We start from the raw sequence: 18,784 nt of genomic DNA, 5'->3' as shown, positions 1-18,784 counted from the left end.
ATCGCGCATCGAGACACCGAGGACAAACACGTCGATTCACGTACGGTGGCTCGTCGTTTTCCGGGCTCCGGGGCCACAGTAGGCGCAGCTCCCCCGCTATCCTGCAATGCTCCTGTTTTTTTGTCCATGTGGTGTCTCGCATTTTAAAATGTTTCCGGTGGCATCCATCGCTCCGCGATCGTTTCTGGTGCGGGCAGGGAGGATTTTTCCAGTGAACTGCGAATCCGGACGTTATTGTCCTACGAGATTTCTTGAAGAAAAAACGTTACACTACTCTAGGTGCCGCATTTGGAGATTAACGAGTCTCGTAGCGACACATGTGTCCATCTCTTCCTGCATGTTACTCCATCTCATACAAAATATAGACATTCTAGATTCATAGCTTTTACTTATACATCTAAATATATAGCAAATACTATAAATTTAGAAAAATTAAAATAATCTATATATTAAAATAGAGTGAGTAGATAATATAAAGATTACCGGTTTAGATGGGATCCCCGATAACGCGGCTCTTCGCAATATCACATACAAATGCAGAATGCAGAATAGTCTCGTTCTGGCTCACTCTCCCATTCCTTTTAATGTCTTAATGAATTGTGATCGGCGACTGATCCGCGATCAATCACGGCACCTGCTAAAAGCTACCGGACTGCGAATAGTTTATTCTTGGGGTTTTTTGAACGAGTTTATTCTTGAGGTTTGATATATCAAATTTTGGCAAGACTAATCCGTGAACACGCTGTCGCTGGCTCGTCGCTGCTCCCTTGCATTCCGAACTACTCCCTCCATCTAAAAAACAAATCATTTTATGATTTAAAATTTATCTAAAGAATAAATCATCATACCCTACTTAGAAAATGCATGCGCATGCAAGAATCAATTAGTACAAAATATAGGTAATAAATAAATACAAATATGGTTATTTTACCTTCTTGTTAATTTATCCTAAAATTTCTGTAATGATTTGTTTTTGGGATGGAAGGTACACACTAATGCGAGAAGTCCTTTCTTTTTATGCGGAACAGGAATGCATATTCCTTTTGCAGATAGGGACATTCCTCTTAGAAACAGTAATTGTGCGTTACATCGCTGTGCTCTTTGAATTTCTCCATCAGAAAGACTCTACTATTGCTAGCTGCTGGATCCTACACAACCACAATGGCCACCTCTCACTACAGTCCACTGAGATTGCAGGTTGTTAAGACTTTCCGGCTTCTCACCATTTCTGCGGTCCTCATCTTGACACGGACAATCCTCCACATCACATTTATTTATATTTGGCCTAGAAAATCCACATCCTACATGGATCCTGACTTATATAAGATAAAAGGGTCAATGCAACTCGTGAAGAAGCTATGTAGGCGCTAAAGAAGCACAAGCATTGGAGATCCTTCTCACCTTAAAGTTGTTTTAAAGGATTAGCCCTCGCCAAAGGCGTAAAGACTTCCATACATAAGAATTTTAACATAAGAGACTTTTGCTATTTCCACACCGGTCAGGTTAGCAGCTACGTATACATAGCCGAAACGGTTGTAGCTTTGCACTAGATCCAGCTCCACTTGTTTAGGCAGAAGATTTGTTTGGGCAATGCAGGAGGAGCTGAAATGAGATATTTGTAGCTTGAAAATAAGTGACTGGTATTCTGAATTCGAGTTCAAGTTTGCGCTTGCATGCATCGAAACACATATAGGTTACAAATAAAGTACAATACAACACAATTGAAGTGGAGGGCAATTCGGTCATTCAGCGCGCTGTATAGTACACACCGCCCGCCGTCAGCCCATCATAAGCTATCCCTCCGTCCACCTCACTTCTTGCTGAGTCACAACTCACAACACGCCCTTCGCTGCTCCCACTGCTTGCAGGCTGATGTCCTCTGCTGTTGCGGCATCATCGCATCAAAGGGCCAGCTCGCCGGCGCGGCCAACAGCTGCACCGCCGCCATGTCAAGCGATCTCTCGGCGCGCTCGTCGCCTTCCTCCTCCACAACGTCGCCTTCCGGTGACGCGCGGCTTAGTGGAGACCAACTGCAGGAGACGACGCCGCAGCAGGGACTGGCGAACAACGCCGGCGGCAGGAGCCGCCGGGGTCGGCGGCATCGGCGCGTGCTGCAGTGGCGCCTGGGCCTCGGCGGGCTCGGCGCGGCGTGGGCGCTGGACCCGCGGGCGAGGTGGGTCCGGGAGTGGAACCGCGCCTACCTCCTCGCCTGCGCGGCGGGGCTCATGGTGGACCCGTTCTTCCTGTACACCGTGTCCGTGAGCGGCCCGCTGATGTGCCTCTTCCTCGACGGCTGGCTGGCCGCCGCGGTCACCGCGCTGCGCTGCGCGGTGGACGCCATGCACGTGTGGAACGTCGCGACGCAGCTCCGCCTGTGGCGCGATGCGGCGCGGAACAAGCGCGCGGTGGACGGCAGCTCGGGCGACGAGGAGCACCAGGCGGCGGCCGCGGAGGAGGACGACGACGAGGAGGAGGCGGGCGCCGAGGCGCCGCGCAAGCTCCCGGCGGACGCGAGGTCCAAGAAGGCCTTGATGCTGGACTTCTTCGTCATGCTCCCCGTGATGCAGGTGCACAACTTGCTTATACTCACTAGTCAATGTCGACGGCATGGTGGCGGCACCGACCAACTCGCGCTGATTCCACCAGCCATGAGCTCGCAGCGGTGGCGAAGGTCCAGCCGGAGTTGGAGAGGAGGAGAAAAGGAGAGGTGGTAACTTCACCAACATCCAATGCAAGGTCATCCTACCAATATCTACAACCAACCAAACATGAGCTAGAGTGCTAGACAATACAGGCTAGTACGAGCCACCCAAACCAAACACAGATCAATTGCTTACTTAAGCCTGGTGAAGTCTGGCCTGGCTTAGTTTTCTAAACAGGCTAGAACTAGCCAACCAACCAAACAGAGATCGGTCTCCATCCAGTTGAGTTTTTTTTAAAGAAAACAAACAAGCAGACAGAAATCAGAATGGAGAAGCAGAAGAATAATTGAATAGGACATCCACATAGTCGAGACTGCCTTTTTTTCCTATGGCCCATCGTCCATGCATCATAATTGCAAGATTGATCTTACCCAAATCGCTGTCACACACAGAGGACAGGGCGCAGCTTGGAGCTTTCAAGGTTGCATCACCCTGTCCGAAATGTTCTCTGCCAGAAAGGAACGATGCCACTGCATTGATCTCACGTCGCTAGCACTGCACCGGCACACTGGCTCGGCGACGTGATCTGCCGCCCAGGCTTCGCAGATCGGTGACTCGAGTGGGGCACCGCGCGCCTTAGCTTCTGCTTGTCCCGACGCGCGCGCGCATTATTTTGGTCCTGCGCCTCCCCGTGTCCCTGAAGGCTCGAGCTGCAGCCGTTGGCGCGGTGCTCGTGTCGTGTGCTGATTTGATGATGATGACGATGATGGTAGCAATGTGCCCGCAGGTGGTGGTGTGGGTGGCGGCGCCGGCGATGATCCGCGCGGGGCTGACGACGCCGGTGATGACGGTGCTGCTGCTGGCGTTCCTGCTCGAGTACCTGCCCAAGATCTGCCACGCGGTGCGCTTCCTCCGCCGGATGCAGGGACAGTCCGGCTACGTCTTCGGCACCATCTGGTGGGGCATCGTGCTCAACCTCATGGCCTACTTCGTCGCCGCCCACGTACGTCGTCAGTCCTTGCTCTGGTTACTGAATCGCACATGCTGCTGCAGCAGCAGCAGCATCGGATGCCTGCTGCTGATTGATCACTGAACGTGCCGGTGCTGAATCGACGTGCAGGCCGTGGGCGCGTGCTGGTACCTGCTCGGGGTCCAGCGGGCCAGCAAGTGCCTCCAGGAGCAGTGCCGGCTCCAGGCGGCCGGGTGCGCGCGCGGCGTGGTGGCCTGCGCCGCGCCGCTCTACTACGGCGGCGGCGCCCCCGCCGCGCCGGGCGGCGACAGGCTCGCGTGGGCCCGGAACGCCCAGGCCCGGGGCACGTGCCTCGCCAGCGGCGACAGCTATCAGTACGGCGCGTACAAGTGGACGGTGATGCTGGTGGCGAACCCGAGCCGGCTGGAGCGGGTGCTGCTCCCCATCTTCTGGGGCTTGATGACGCTGAGCACGTTCGGCAACCTGGAGAGCACGACCGAGTGGCTGGAGGTCGTGTTCAACATCGTGACCATCACGGGCGGCCTCGTCCTGGTCACCATGCTCATCGGCAACATCAAGGTGTTCCTGAACGCGACCACCTCCCGGAAGCAGGCGATGCACACGCGGCTCCGCGCCGTGGAGTGGTGGATGCGGCGCAAGAACCTGCCGCGGGGCGTCCGGCAGCGGGTGCGCCAGTTCGAGCGGCAGCGGTGGGCCGCCACGCGCGGCGTGGACGAGTGCCAGATCGTGCGCGACCTCCCCGAGGGCCTCCGCCGCGACATCAAGTACCACCTGTGCCTGGACCTCGTCCGCCAGGTCCCGCTCTTCCAGCACATGGACGACCTCGTGCTCGAGAACATCTGCGACAGGGTCAAGTCCCTCATCTTCCCCAAGGGAGAGACCGTAAGTCGTCGTCAGCCGATCTCGGTGTTTTTTTTTCTCTCCAGGCAGCAATGGAGTCGATCTGAATGGTTAACTGCCTCCAATGCGACAGATCGTGAGGGAGGGTGACGTGGTGCAGCGGATGCTGTTCATCGTGCGGGGCCACCTGCGGTGCAGCCAGGAGCTCCGGAACGGCGCGACGAGCAGCTGCACGCTGGGCCCGGGCAACTTCAGCGGCGACGAGCTGCTGTCGTGGTGCCTGCGGCGGCCGTTCCGGGAGCGCCTCCCGACGGCGTCGGCGACGCTGGTGACGCTGGAGAGCACGGAGGCGTTCGGGCTGGACGCCGCCGACGTCAAGTACGTGACGCGGCACTTCCGGTACACCTTCGCAAACGACGCGGTGCGGCGCAGCGCGCGGTACTACTCGCCCGGGTGGCGCACCTGGGCCGCCGTCGCCGTGCAGCTGGCGTGGCGGCGGTACAAGCACCGCAAGACGCTGGCGTCGCTCTCCTTCATCCGCCCGCGGCGGCCGCTGTCGCGGTGCTCGTCGCTCGGGGAGGAGAAGCTCCGGCTCTACACCGCCATGCTCACCTCGCCCAAGCCCAACCAGGACGACGACTTCTAGGCCAGGCCAGGCGGCGTCCGGGCCTTCGATCGAGGCTGGCGGCGTCATGCAATAATACACGAGGCTGTATTACGAAATGGTACATGCATGTATGTCATCTCGTACTGATGAACGAGACGTGTGTAGGCTGTCCTCGTCAGCTACTACTCGAGACTGGCGACGAGTTCAGATGCCTAATGCTATTGGGGTCATCACCACATCACTGGGAGAGGGCAAGCTCACCGTGAAATTATGTACTCCATTCTAAAAGAGTAAATTGCATCGTAGGTTCTCAAATTTGTCCTGCAGTTTTACCTAGATCTCTAAACTCTCAAATCGTCCATTTAGATCCCTAAATTATATTAAGTGTTCCATCCGAGATTCCAAATGCGCCACGCGAGCATCCGACACTTACATGGCATGCCACGTGGCACCACGGTGGCAAATATTTTAAAAAAAGACCCCTTGTTTCTCTTTCATCCCCTCGCGCGCCCGAGCATCTCTCTCCTTCACTTCCACCCCTCCCCTCCCCCCTCTCTCTCCTACAGGTGGGCCATCCACCTCTTCTTCCCTCCTCCACGCAAGGCTCGGCTCAATCGAGGAACAGGGGCAGCGGCTCCTCTCCCTGGCTCGCCGGCGGCGAGCCCGCCACCAGCCAGCGCCGGCCCAGCAAGCACCCACAGGTGCCTGCGGACTACCTTGCCTCCCTTTCCTCCTTCTCTCACCAAGATGACAACCAGAGGCGGTGGCCCCCATGTCGATGAGGCCCGAACATGGCGCCATGCCGAACAATGGCGAGACCGACCCAACCAACTATCCTGCGAGCCTGTGACATCCCGGCCCAACAAGGATGAATCTGAGCCCACTAGTGGCCCAAGTGTAAGTGGCATGGCATGTGTGGGGAGTTGTCCCACCTTGCTAGTTGAGGGTGAGTCTCACCAACATATAAACCCAAGTGCCAGGTGCATTTCAACCCCCGGGTTAATCCTTTTACGCGAAGCGAGGACGAAAGCGTAAGCGGGGTTGGTGCGAGTGCGTGTTTTACTCAACGTGCGAGTAGAACTGAGCCATATTTGGAACTGGGGCGTTACAATTGGTATCAGAGCCGACCCTCGCGGTTACACGGGCGTGTGCGTGCTAGGGACGCGGACATATGGCGCATGGCGCGTGTGGACCCATGTGTGGTCACACGGCATGGCATGTGTGCCGGTACTAGACGCATGGACGACGTGTGCTAAGAGGGAAAGTTCCTGGTCGATTGCCCCAGTGTGCGGGTATGTTGCCGACGAGGACGTCGGGTCCTTTAGGGGTGGTGTATGTGACATCCCGGCCCAACAAGGATGAATTTGAGCCCACTAGTGGCCCAAGTGTAAGTGGCATGACATGTGTGGGGAGTTGTCCCACCTTGCTAGTTGAGGGTGAGTCTTACCAACATATAAACCCAAGTACCAAGTGCATTTCAACCCCCGGGTTAACCCTTTTACGCGAAGCGAGGACGAAAGCGTAAGCGGGGTTGGTGCGAGTGCGTGTTTTACTCAACGTGCGAGTAGAATTGAGCCATATTTGGAACTGGGGCGTTACAGAGCCCCCCTCCCCCCCAACCCCAAGAACGCGCCACGACCCCAGCTTGGCCTTGGGGCAGCTTGAGCACACGGCTCGACGGTGGCACCCTCGGCAACGCCGTGCGTTCCGGCTGCCTCGGCCTTGGAACGGGCCGGACAACAGCTCTCACCCCATCCACATGCCCCCATACCCCACCTAGACCTACTAGTGAGGACACAGAACTCGGGAGGGTGTGGCTCACCGGTGGACCTCGAGTTTTTCACGGCGCCGGTACGAGGGAGGAGGGCAACGGCGATCTCGGAGCTCCGATGGTGGATTCAACTCGGGAACGGCTCAGATGGATCTCTGATGGTGTGGTGAGGCTGTGTGCGTGAGGAATTGAAAGGAGGGAAAGCAACAACGGTGAATTTCGCCGGAGAAATCAGCTCGGGCAGGGGGGAAAGAATGGCGGGAGAGTATCGATTCAGATGAGTTCGGGGGCAATTTATGGGAATCAAAACCGCCTCAACATGTGCCAGCTCCCGCTTGCTCGTCTGCTCGTGTCCCAGCTGCAACAGACGCGTGTACACATTGAATTTGTCCGGAAATTCACCCTCACAGCGCCTGGAAAGAGATAAACATGCCGAGCTACTAAGAAGAGATAAACATGCCAAGCTCGTCGAGGTGGCCGAGGTGACCGACGTGTTTGGCCGGGGGAGAGCTAGGTGGAGTGAAGGCTGTCGGAGAGGTTGGAGCAGCAGGTGTAGAGGCGCCGGCGGCCAGACAGTAAGGGGAGAGAGAGAGGAAGAGGGGGAGTGGACTAATAAAAGATATCCAGGCCGCTAAGTGGGTTTTAGTGTTTAGATGACAAAATACATGTATGTTTAATCTCGTTATCTAGCATGTGCGCAGGTGCTAAAGTTGAACAAGATGAAGTACGACTCCTCAAAAGAAAATGAAAAAGCGGTGGTTGAACTTTACTCAAAGAGTAGACTTTTATTTTATTTTTTTAGTATAACCCCGTACTATTAAGAGGGACTTTATCTACAGGTTTTAACTTATAACTAATGCTCAAGAGAACCCATACAAATACTTATACTTATGAGTCAAACTTACACCATAAAGTTTTGAGAGTGTCCCTGATGAGTCCGGAGACTCCGGTGCGGAATGTCCGGACACAAAGTCCAGAGTATCCGGAGATATACCCGGAATATCCGGGTATCTGTTCCCCGTTAGTAGATTTCTCTAAGTCCAGAGTATCCAGACCCCAGTGTCCGGAGTATCCGGACATTTGGCCGTAGTTTCCGAGTACCTTTTGCTCCAACGGCTAGTTTTTGGAGTAGGGGTATTTATACCCCCCATATCCTCAACAGGGAACTCTCTTGCCCATTTTCGTGCTGCACAGTTTGAAACACGTTGAAAATACCATCTCACACCCCTCCTTCTATTTTTGAGTGATTTCCATTGGAGATTCAAGTGTGAGTGTTGCAAGAGGAGAGATTTGTGCTTAGTGAGCTGCCATTCAAATTACTTGAGCACTAGATCCTTGTCAAGCCGGTGCTTGAAGTTTGTTACTTTTGGAGCTAAATGCTCCTAGACGGCTAGGCGTGCTTGTGAGTGTTCAGCCGTATTGTGAGCTTCGCAAGAAATTTATACTCACCATCCTCTCAGAGGATTTCATAGTAAGTGATCTTGAGCTTGAGCATCGGTCTCGCCCTTGGGGAGGAGCATAAGAGTCATTGAGCACCGTCTCTTGAACTCTTGAGCTCCTTTAGGAGTGAACTTCGGAAAATAAATTCTTGCCTCTCCGTGTCACCTTACTTTGAACTATTGGTTATTTGCTTGTGAGACTAATATTTTAGGGTTTGTGATCGATCTACTTTATGCAAGTCTCTAGAGAGACAACTGGTGAGAAACACTCCAAAGATACCACTAGCTCTTCTAAATTTGCTCGATTTAAATTACAGCACTAGTGTCTTTGTTTGTGTAGATTGTTTCATACCCGAACTCTCCGGATAATATCTCCGGAAATTCCGGACACAACTCCGGACATCTATGTTACCGACAGTTTTCAAAGTGTTTTAAGTTTCGGATTAGCGTATTCACCCCACTCTAAGCATGTTAGGCATCGTGAGATCCTTTCAACTAGAAAGTAAAATATGATAGAATTTGGAGGGTCATCTGTATATGTTCATCAATGTTGGAGGAAAGCAGAGAGAAATTAGAGGGTCTTTTCTATAAATGTTTGCCACCGTGGCGCCACGTGGCATGCCACGTCGGTGTCGGATGCTCGCATGACACGTTTGGGATCTCGGATGGAACACTTAACACGGTCTAGGGATTTAGATGAATAATTTGAGAGTTTAAGGATCTAGGTGAAACTGCAGGATAAGTTTGAAGACTTGGGGTGCAATTTACTCATTCTAAAATGTAGTTCATTTCGGCTTTCTATATTTATAGATTTTAATATGCATTTAGATATATATTAGATCTAGATGCATAACAAATATTATAAATTTAGAAAAATCAAAATAAATTATATTTTAAAATATAGAGAGTAACAAGTACAGAGTACAGGTGTGGGACGTCGTTTGCTACTGCTGCGAGACCCAAAACCAAAAGCCAACGGCTCTCTGCTACAAAACGGTTGAGAACTGCCGACTTGCCAAGCCGTGTGCCCCAGGTGTGACACCCGTCTGCCCGCCGCAGGCACCGCTGCAGGTGACGGTGGAAGGCCGCCGTCAAATGCAACGGTAGACGCTACCTCTTAAAAAGAAAGAGAGAGGCTGCATGCACGGCCTTAGGATCTTCGTTATCGAGCTAATAATGCAATGAAACGCAATATACGTCTCGTCGGTTTGTTTTAATCCATTTCAGCTGCCATTTTTCACTATGATTCTGCTGCTCTAGTATACTCATGAACGGTTAGGTATCCTTACTAAGTTGATGCATCCGTATCTCTGTTATTTTCCACATTGCTTCTTATCTTTTAGTATTATTGGTACCGCCAACCCATGCTGGATCTAGATTTTGCTCCGAACATTTGCATTTGGGTTATATTTTGAGTCGGTTCCTCCTTCCACACTCTGCACTCGCGGTCCAAAGCCGGATCCTCAAAATAAGCTAATTTCGCCGGACTAGCTACACAAAGTGGTAATTTTGTATTCTTCTTCTCGAGGGTCAAATGCCACTCGTGTTCAACTAATCTCCTAGCGAGTTAGAGCTTGTTTGGTTCCTTTTGATTAAATTTAATCCCGTCACATTGAATGTTTGACACTAATTAGGAGTGTTAAATATAAATTAATTATAAAACCCACTGAATAAATGGAGGCTAATTCGCGAGACGAATCCATTACACTTAATTAGTCCATGATTTGATAATGTTGTGCTATAGTAAATATATGATAATGATGAATTAATTAGGTTAACAGATTTATCTCGTGAATTACTCTCCATTTATACAATTAGTTTTATAGTTAGCTTATATTTCGTATTTATAATTAATATTCAAATATTCGATGAGATCCGAACGGAAAATTAGTTGATGGATCCAAAACACCCTCTCATTGAGCAGCATAATTGCCGGGCACGTCTGAAGCCTAAACCGGTGAATCCGCGCCGGGTGGCATGGCACCGTGCCACGCCTTTGTTGCCGTGGGGGCAGACGGGCAGCGGGGCACCGGGATCGTGTGCTCCCGCGGCCCCGGGGCCCGGCTCACCCACGCCCGTCCATCCATCCCGCGGTTAAACCCCCTCTCTCCCTGCAGTGACTAGTGAGCGGGGAACGGGATGCCCAGCTGCCCACTCCACTCCTCTCGCTTTCCCCTCCACCGACCAGAGACGAGAGAGCCCCATACACCGCGGCGCCAAACCCCACCTCGCTCTCCAACCCTCCCCATCGCCATCGGAATCTCAAGCCAGCGGCTGCGGCTCGCATCGCGCCGCCGGCCAGCCCGCCGCAGCAGCCGGCGCTCCCGTCCCGGTAAGTCCCGCTTTCCATCCCCCTTACCTCGCTCGGCTCTGCGGACGGCGGCCTGGCCTGGCCATCCAGTCCCTTGCGCCCATCGCACGGACGAGCTTTGCGTGCAGATGCGATTTCCCACAAACGGTTGGCTGGCTGGCTTCTGCTCGCCGGACAGGCGGGTTTACGCGGTCGATTCAGCTGGGGGAGCTTTTGATAGTGAGGCGCTGTGGCACTGTTGGTTAAGCGTTAGCGTCGTTCTGTAGCGGCCCTTTCCAGATTTGCTCAGTGCATTACTCTGAAAGCGCTTCGGACGCTTTCCCGCGGCACGCGGTGTAAGAGTGCGCCAACCTTTTGGTAGTGTCTGCCCAGATTTGCTAGCTGTCCTAGTCATTTTGCCATCACACACGGATGGACACTCCGTTCAGAAAACAGGCATTCTTGTTTTTTTTTCCTCCTTTCATTTTTGTATTTGTCGGCACTGGCAGGTGTTTATTTTAAAAGCAGAAAGCAAAATACAGACGTAGCAGTGTAGCACCGAAGTGTGAACTAGTCAAGCATAATCTAATTTTATTTTAGTCATAATCACCAGATGATGTTGTCTTGGACAGAAATTAGCGTGTCTTTTCTTTTATAATAGCTCTTGCATGATGCATGCCACGGAGGACCACACATCAATTGTGATAGACGTGCTTTTTCATAGCTCTTCCATTTTCTGTCATTTTTTGCACCAGCAGGCACAGGGGAGCTTATTTTATTCTGAGTTGTCCTTATACTGCCATACTTACAACGATCTCTAATGACTCTGTTCAGCTCATACTTCTCCCATCATATGTGGAGTTTGAATGGTGGTTCCATTTGTGCTGGGGGTGTGAATTTCTTGGAGGGAGAAGGATTTTTATTCTAGCCATACCAAATGGAGTGTCCAAGTTCAACTAGTTCCCAAGGGCATCATGTGAATGGAAAGCAAAGCATCGATCCCCCTGGTCCTGCCATCGTGAAGAATGGACCAAGACACCGTCCACTGACTCCAATGAGACAATGCCGCGGAGTATTATGTTTGGTGGTTATGCTATTAACAGCATTCATGATGATGGTTTACCTGTCCCCGATAACTACTTTCCTTGTACGGTTGTTCAGCGTGCATTACAGCAGAAAGTCAACATGTTTTCTGTTTGGTATGTGGCTAGCATTGTGGCCCTTTTTGTTTGAGAAGGTTAACAAGACCAAGTTTATTTTCTCTGGTGAAAGTGTGCCCCCAAAGGGGCGTGTGCTGTTGTTTGCTAACCACAGGACTGAGGTTGATTGGATGTATCTGTGGGATTTTGCACTGAGGAAAGGCCATTTGCAGTGTATCAAGTATATGCTTAAGAAAAGCTTGATGAAGTTGCCTGTTTTTAACTGGTCATTTCACCTTATTGAGTTTATCCCGGTAGAGCGCAAGTGGGAGATTGATGAGGCAATCATCCGAAGGAGGCTATCAGAATTTAAGAATCCCAGGGATCCCCTTTGGCTGGCAGTTTTTCCTGAAGGCACTGATTATACGTAAGGTCCCGTCCCATTCACTTTATTGCCACATGTCTGCCTAAATAACTGGCGCAACTCTATATTTTGGGGTTCTGGTAGGATATTCAGTCATTCACCTTTATCAATTCCTCCTTTTTGTAACACAAGTTGCCTAGACTCCAGGCTTGGTATTCTCTAAAATTGATTTTATATTCTAGATGCATGTACATGGTCTAGATACATGCTAATTGTCCCGTTGCATGCACAACAACATTCTTCATCTGTCAGAATCTGCTGTACTTTATGCCTGCCTTTTTATCTGCCTATATACATAACATTCTACATCTGTGAGAATCTGGTGTGCTCTATGCCTGCCCTTTTTTTATCTGTTTGGATGCTGACTAGTGCTAATATTAATGTCTCAGTGAGAAGAAATGTATCAGAAGTCAGGAGTATGCAGTAGAGCATGGTTTGCCTATTCTGAAAAATGTACTACTTCCAAAGACAAAGGGATTCAATTGCTGTTTGCAAGAGCTGAGGAGTTCTATAGATGCTGGTAACTGCTCATACTTTCCTTTGGAAATTTCACTTCGTTATTGTAGCATTATCAAACGACTATTTGGAAAAGCTGTGTCCTGAACTGAATGTTAGCATCTGTTCATTCATTAGAAGTTGACATCTTACTCTGGACTATGGACTGTTCTGGCCAAGTGGCCAGTTCAATTCACTAGTAGTTGGACCAGCTGGCTGCTTTGCCTGAAAACTCTATTCATGGAAGTTGCGAAACAAAAAATCCAAATATTGTAATAGTTTTGCACTATACTGGAAATGTTACTGTAGTGCATGAAGCCAAGAAGCCATGCTGCAATTGGCATTTACTGTGAAACGTATTAACATAGTAAGTTATATACCATTGAGGTGGTGAACTGCAGGACTTTCTGGTAACGATACTTTAACCTGGTTGAGTGTGAACAGTTCGCTACATTTTGCTACAAAGATTCACCCATTTGGTTGCATGACCTGTACTTTGCTGATTGATGCAGTTTATGATATCACAATCGCATATAAACATCGGCTACCGACTTTTCTGGACAACGTTTATGGCATTGATCCTTCCGAAGTCCACATCCATATCAACGGCATCCAAGTCTCTGACATACCGACATCAGAAGACGAAGTGGCTGCCTGGTTGATCGAGCGGTTCCGGTTGAAGGACGAGCTCCTGTCCAATTACTCGAAACTAGGCCACTTCCCGAACGAAGGGACTGAAGGGGAACTGTCAACACTCAAATGCCTCGCAAATTTCACAGCGGTGGTCAGTGCTACGGGCATCCTCACGTACCTGACCCTGTTCTCGTCCGTGTGGTTCAAGGTTTTCGTAGCCTTTAGCTGTGTGCTTCTTACGGTCACGACCTGCTACTCTATACATCTGCCCCAGCTGATAGGTTCCCCTGAGGTGAGCACCCGTGCGAAGGTGGCTTGATTCTGAACTTGTGTTGTAACTGAAAGCTGGATGGCACAGCTCGGAACCGCCACGCCCGGAGTGTATGTGCATATGAGTTCAACGTGTATCTGTTACTGGGAACATTGTGTTTGGTTCAGCTGTTGGGAGTATTCTTTGCCTGGACTCGTGACCTTTGGTTCAGCTGTTCCGGCTTTATTGTCGCGCTGCAGCCTTGCAGTGGCACTTTGCAGCGGCTATGAACTCGCGGTGACTCTGACGCCATGTGTGATGTTCTGCTTCTTCGTGAGATGGTTCTACTCGCGCTCATCTTGTACCTCGCCGTTCCAACTTACTCTGACGGCCTGAATGGGGTTATCCCGGGTGCCACTAGAATTTTGCATGCCTGAACGATGACACTGGAAATGCTGTAATACAATCCGTTCGGAGGGGAAGGGGGGGAGTTATATCGCTTTCTACCGTATTCACCGTTCCATCTCGCGACCTGCAAAAGCCCTTCGCTAATTTCCTAGCGAAAATAATTTGACGAGAAATACGTTCGCTGTCGGATACGATTTCATTGTTGACGGATCTAGATAGTCAGCGAGGTCGTTGTAGTATAGTGGTGAGTATTCCCGCCTGTCACGCGGGTGACCCGGGTTCGATCCCCGGCAACGGCGAAATTTTATTTTTGGGGTCCCACTGCGACGGACGTCAGGCCACAAACGGCGCCGGGGCGTTCGAGGCCGAGGCCAACGCACGAAGCTGCGCGTCGGCAAGGCCGTGGTGATCGCACTACGGAGCGGGTGCCGCGGCAGGCCGCGGTGGCAGCTGCCGGCCGGCACGCAAGTGGGAGAAATTGGACAAGTGACGAAGCGCGCTGGAGGCGAGTATTTTTTTTTCTACCTTAAAACTAGGCAGGAGCTCTACCGATGCATTTAAGAAGGGAAGCAAGCGAATTCAAGGATTACAAGTGTAACATTACATAGCAAATTGAGACTCCTCTAAAACTATGTGGATAATGTGGATTTTGCTAGTTTCATTTTGGAGGGTACCAGTAGTTCATGTGGATTGCTCAACATCAGTTCGACTTTCGATACTAATGTCGCATTGTGCTCTGACTCACAGGCCAAATGAGCCAATTCGCTCGTTAGTCTTGACGAGCTGAGGGAGGTAACCCGGTACAGCCATGCGTACATGTGCTCCTGATGATTGTCCACGCTTCAATTGCTTCGCTCTCCGCCGCTGGTTGTGTCTGAACGATGGCACTGGGAATGCAGTAGCAGGATGCATCATCTACACAGTGGGCTCTCGAGTTTGCCATGCCGTATTCATCGTTCCATCACCGACCTGGAAAAGCCGCTTGCTGATAGCGAGAACTCATATATTTGGAATGATACCAAAACAAAACAAGGCATCAAAGTCGTTGTAGTATAGTGGTGAGTATTCCCGCCTGTCACGCGGGCGACCCGGGTTCGATCCCCGGCAACGGCGTTTTTTGTTATTCTTTTTCCCTGGCTAATCGTGTTTAACACAATTACACAACATCTCACGCACAGGTCCCTTCCAAGTCGCCTTCTTTCCAGTTCTACAAATCTAGAGTTACTTAAATGTACACGGTGCACAACCATTTCTTCCTACCAATATTCCAGTTTCAATGCTATAATTTCGTTTATGCTCACTTCAGTATCTGGAAGCCTTTTTCACAGCTCGGACGGAACAAGATAACCGTAGTTTTTCTTTTGAAAAAAATAAGATAACCGTAGTTATTATTAATACTAAACAAGCATCCGACCTCATCCCTCCTAAGTATAACTTTAAGAAAAAAAATGTTTCAAAAGTACGGGAAGTATGTTAGGAACCCTTTTTTTTAACAGGTATGCTAAAAACCAATCAATTAAAGCGGAGGAATGGCGATGATCTCCCTCCCCTCAAACGAAAGTCATTTTTGGAGAGCCTGCAATTTTCCAGGTCTGTGGCACTGTAACTCTCTTACAAACAAAGCAATCTACAACAGGTTCACCCACACCACAACTCGTCTGTTACTAGCTACTCCCGTCACAATTTTATCATGCACATACAAAACACTAAACATACCATGTGCCTACTCCTGTTCCGGTTTTCGCACAACTCATCTGTTCCGGTCACGCTACCCAGCTACTATATGCATCGGTAAACTATATACATTTGCCAAAAGATGCCCACCCAGTTCCAGCTTCTACTGAGTTCTGACATCGTGGACACAATCTTTGATTCAAACATATATGATGAGGCTGCAGCTGCAGACTCGTATCGCCTGCAGCAAAACTGGCGTTCAACTGAAGGGCAGAAGAACCAATATTGATGAGTGTTGATATTGTGTTGGATCTTGCGGAGATATCATTCGACATCCTTGACTTCAGCTTCTACGTCCTTGACTTCAGCCTCGACATCCACGATTGTTCCAGAAGGGGCCATTCCTACATGCAGAAGCGTGTGGTTACTGATGAAGTGATGATTATCCGGTCAGATTGCAGAAAGCTCATTGACAAGTGACTTAGAAGAAATTCAATAAGGTTTGTTTTTTTATCCATGATGTTTACTAAGCATAGGCCGTCAACAGTCACTTTGGCTGGCTCAAATGCAAGCTAAGAAAAATATGAAGAAGAAAACAGAATCATCTGGGACCTCTCATGCCGCGATTGAAGAACTCATTGAACACTCGTCTATTTGTAGCAGTAGCACCCCTTCCAGATGAAAATCTAGCAGATTCTCTAACAAATTTGTTGCCCTGAACTGCATCATGTACAAGGATCTATTAGTTCCAACTCATGTTCCACACAGATAAGTGTAATAAAGATGCTAAACAAAGACAATTCCACAATTCTCCATTCTATCTTGGTTGAGATAGCATAAATTGGCAGAGAAGTGACTGATGCCATCACCAGAGTGTCATTTGTCTTTTCAATTGAAAATTTATAATACATACACAAGTGATGATTGTGAATGTTTCAACCAGTTCAACAATACTTGGTTGCCATATCATATGTACAGTACATTATCAGATGTACAACCATAGGTTCTATGTGATTTTCTAGTAGCAGCATCAATAATGTAATTATGCAAAAACATGCGCTTTCAAGAAGCAGTTCTTCTATGACATAAAAACACAGAGGAAAAGTTTGAGAATTCAAAAGTAAGCAGGAAATAGAACAAAAAAATATTGCATACCAGAGAAAGGCTGCGTGCAATAAGGACAGAGTTGTGGTCCATCTTTTAAAGCTGACCTATAAGAAAAGTTAAGCTAATCAGATTTCACCTTAAGTACAAATCTGCGATAGAAGTTTATATAGTTCTGTTTATGCTCACTTCAATATCTGGAAGCTTTTTCCACAGTTTGGACACTGCCAACAAAAGAAACAGAATATGAATGAGGGAACATTAACAGAATTGTGCACACAGACAGCAGAGTTTCTTCTTCCAGTTTGGGGTAGGAATAAAAGATGCTAATTGGTATTCAACCTATCACCTTTCCCTAAGGAACTTTAAGCAATGTTTTAGAAGTAGGGAGGATTATGCAGAAACCTTTTCCACAAGTACATAAAAGTTGATCATTAGAAAGAAGGAATCACTGAATGCCAAATTTATGGGGAGACTTACCTCACCCTGGAGTATATCTTTTCCTGCAAAGAAGAAAAATGCACCCAGAGCCAGAATAGGCAGCAGTATTGTGAGGAGCTGTTGTCACAAGAGATGTAAACACAAAGTATTGTCAACTTAACCAATTAGAATCATAAAACAAAAGAAAGATCTGAAGAATAAATAAACTTTTGTGGTATTAAAGGGCGTACCCAGTGCCGTAGGCTTCCCGCACTGCGCGGGGTCTGGGGAAGGGTTGACAGGGTACGCCCTTTTGTGGTATTGAAAAGCCAAATTTTGGTCATACAAACTTATCGATGTTATTTGAGAATAGCCAAACCTTTTTGTGATGTGCAAATCGCTAGCCTAAACTTATCAATGTTACTTGCGCCATGGGGTAAGCTAAGTCAAGGTTTCAGATGTCCTCATATCCAATCTCTAGGTTCTATGGAGTCCAAATGCTCTATTTTTCCATGAGTCATTGTCACGGTGCAGAATCATGGACTAGTAAGTCAATAGCAGCACATCTTAGCTCTGCTAAACAACAATACTTGGAGATAGGAAATTTGAGGTCAACTATCTATTACGACACGCACTGGAAAACCATGGCGCAAAATTGCAAGGCATTCTTGGATGTCAATACCAGGTATCAACTTTAGCTGAGCTGACATTTGCTTCCTACCGCCAGGCATCGAAGAAGGCAAGAAGCAACTAAAAAGTCTAATACAGTTTAGTGCCACTAATCCAGATGTTATCATCGAAATAAACACTAATGAAAGCTAACGAGTTACAGCTCATTTCAGCGGCAGCAAGAGAATTCTCGTACCCAGAGGGAGACGATGGCGTCAAGAACCCAGCGGAGGTGGCCTGTCACGGCGAGGTACGTCAAGACGGCGGCGAAGGCGAGGTTCCCCACGACCCGGCTCGTGCCCTTGTCCATGCGCCTCCCGCCGCCGCCGAAGAAGGGGCCTCTCCCGGCCCCGGCGGCGCCAAGTCGCAGCCGCTGTCGCCCAGCCGTTCTCCAAGGAAAGGCCCCGCTTTTCCCCAAGAACTCGATCCGCGCCGACGGTCCCGCCGTGGAACAAGACCCATTTGAGAATCTTGGAGGCAGTTTCCTGAACCTTGGGAAGAGAAAGCCGTGCGAACAGCTGCAGAGCGGGGGAGGAGCGAGAAGAGCAGACTGGAGCGAGGCCATGGAGGCGTAGGGACGAGTAGGGAAGATTCTCTTCAGGAATTATCACTCCGCAACTGTTCTTCTAAATTCAATTTTTTCCCCATTTGAGTTTGATGTTTCCACATTTATGTGGTTTGCAGCGGCGGAGATGGAGTTGGAACACTGGAAGCAACCGGAAAATAAACTCTCTTCCGCACGCAGTCGGTTTCCAGAATCCAGACACGACGTTCAACTGGATTGAAAACCAGATATATATAACTTGTCAACTCCACATATCTAGTGGATAAATGTTTGCAAGAGTTTTCGAAAAGTTTTGGAACATTTCAATTATTCCTCTCCAGGAAAAAAATATTTATCATTTTCATCATAAATATCAATCCAAAAATCACAGCATTTATCTTTTCTTTTCAGCATAAATAAGACGGACAACGATATGAGCACGTT

General features: G+C 49.3%; 3 protein-coding genes and 2 non-coding genes across 5 annotated transcripts; 4 read left to right on the top strand and 1 right to left on the bottom strand.

Moving 5' to 3' along the window:
• Positions 1 to 1,815: 1,815 nt before the first annotated feature.
• On the top strand, positions 1,816 to 5,416 carry LOC112884623 (cyclic nucleotide-gated ion channel 4-like). The gene is made up of 4 exons (XM_025950073.1): positions 1,816 to 2,567; positions 3,430 to 3,645; positions 3,763 to 4,515; positions 4,607 to 5,416. The coding sequence occupies exons 1-4, from the start codon at positions 1,947 to 1,949 to the stop codon at positions 5,117 to 5,119; spliced, it is 2,103 nt and encodes a 700-aa protein (XP_025805858.1). The 5' UTR covers positions 1,816 to 1,946; the 3' UTR covers positions 5,120 to 5,416.
• A 5,016-nt stretch (positions 5,417 to 10,432) lies between these two features.
• Positions 10,433 to 13,723, top strand: LOC112886546 (probable 1-acyl-sn-glycerol-3-phosphate acyltransferase 5). The gene is made up of 4 exons (XM_025952481.1): positions 10,433 to 10,622; positions 11,415 to 12,146; positions 12,533 to 12,663; positions 13,151 to 13,723. The coding sequence occupies exons 2-4, from the start codon at positions 11,518 to 11,520 to the stop codon at positions 13,588 to 13,590; spliced, it is 1,200 nt and encodes a 399-aa protein (XP_025808266.1). The 5' UTR covers positions 10,433 to 10,622; positions 11,415 to 11,517; the 3' UTR covers positions 13,591 to 13,723.
• A 433-nt stretch (positions 13,724 to 14,156) lies between these two features.
• On the top strand, positions 14,157 to 14,228 carry TRNAD-GUC. The gene has a single exon. It is a non-coding gene; the product is annotated as a tRNA-Asp (tRNA).
• Positions 14,229 to 14,970: 742 nt separating this feature from the next.
• On the top strand, positions 14,971 to 15,042 carry TRNAD-GUC. Its single transcript has one exon. It is a non-coding gene; the product is annotated as a tRNA-Asp (tRNA).
• A 403-nt stretch (positions 15,043 to 15,445) lies between these two features.
• On the bottom strand, positions 15,446 to 18,558 carry LOC112887600. Its single transcript, XM_025953825.1, has 6 exons — positions 17,993 to 18,558; positions 17,188 to 17,265; positions 16,897 to 16,931; positions 16,759 to 16,814; positions 16,216 to 16,323; positions 15,446 to 16,007 (listed from the first exon to the last, which is right to left on the bottom strand). Exons 1-6 carry the CDS (start codon positions 18,359 to 18,361, stop codon positions 15,928 to 15,930), a joined length of 726 nt encoding a protein of 241 aa, XP_025809610.1. The 5' UTR covers positions 18,362 to 18,558; the 3' UTR covers positions 15,446 to 15,927.
• Between the last annotated feature and the right edge of the window lie 226 nt (positions 18,559 to 18,784).

Source organism: Panicum hallii, chromosome 3 (assembly GCF_002211085.1).
Source record: "Panicum hallii strain FIL2 chromosome 3, PHallii_v3.1, whole genome shotgun sequence".
NCBI classification, from domain to species: domain Eukaryota; kingdom Viridiplantae; phylum Streptophyta; class Magnoliopsida; order Poales; family Poaceae; genus Panicum; species Panicum hallii.
Note: the sequence above shows the minus strand (reverse complement) of the source record. Positions and strands in the feature narration are given on the sequence as shown.

Excerpts from the sequence above, each read along its gene's own strand:
- LOC112884623 (XM_025950073.1), top strand. The coding sequence starts at position 1,947 with ATGTCAAGCGATCTCTCGGCGCGCTCGTCGCCTTCCTCCTCCACAACG. Across the intron at positions 3,646-3,762 it reads CCTACTTCGTCGCCGCCCAC|GCCGTGGGCGCGTGCTGGTA; the intron begins GTACGTCGTCAG and ends ATCGACGTGCAG. Across the intron at positions 4,516-4,606 it reads TCTTCCCCAAGGGAGAGACC|ATCGTGAGGGAGGGTGACGT; the intron begins GTAAGTCGTCGT and ends CCAATGCGACAG.
- LOC112886546 (XM_025952481.1), top strand. The coding sequence starts at position 11,518 with ATGGAGTGTCCAAGTTCAACTAGTTCCCAAGGGCATCATGTGAATGGA. Across the intron at positions 12,147-12,532 it reads CCTGAAGGCACTGATTATAC|TGAGAAGAAATGTATCAGAA; the intron begins GTAAGGTCCCGT and ends TTAATGTCTCAG. Across the intron at positions 12,664-13,150 it reads GAGGAGTTCTATAGATGCTG|TTTATGATATCACAATCGCA; the intron begins GTAACTGCTCAT and ends TGATTGATGCAG.
- LOC112887600 (XM_025953825.1), bottom strand. The coding sequence starts at position 18,361 with ATGGCCTCGCTCCAGTCTGCTCTTCTCGCTCCTCCCCCGCTCTGCAGC. Across the intron at positions 16,932-17,187 it reads AAGATATACTCCAGGGTGAG|TGTCCAAACTGTGGAAAAAG; the intron begins GTAAGTCTCCCC and ends TTTTGTTGGCAG. Across the intron at positions 16,324-16,758 it reads TTGCACGCAGCCTTTCTCTG|TTCAGGGCAACAAATTTGTT; the intron begins GTATGCAATATT and ends TACATGATGCAG.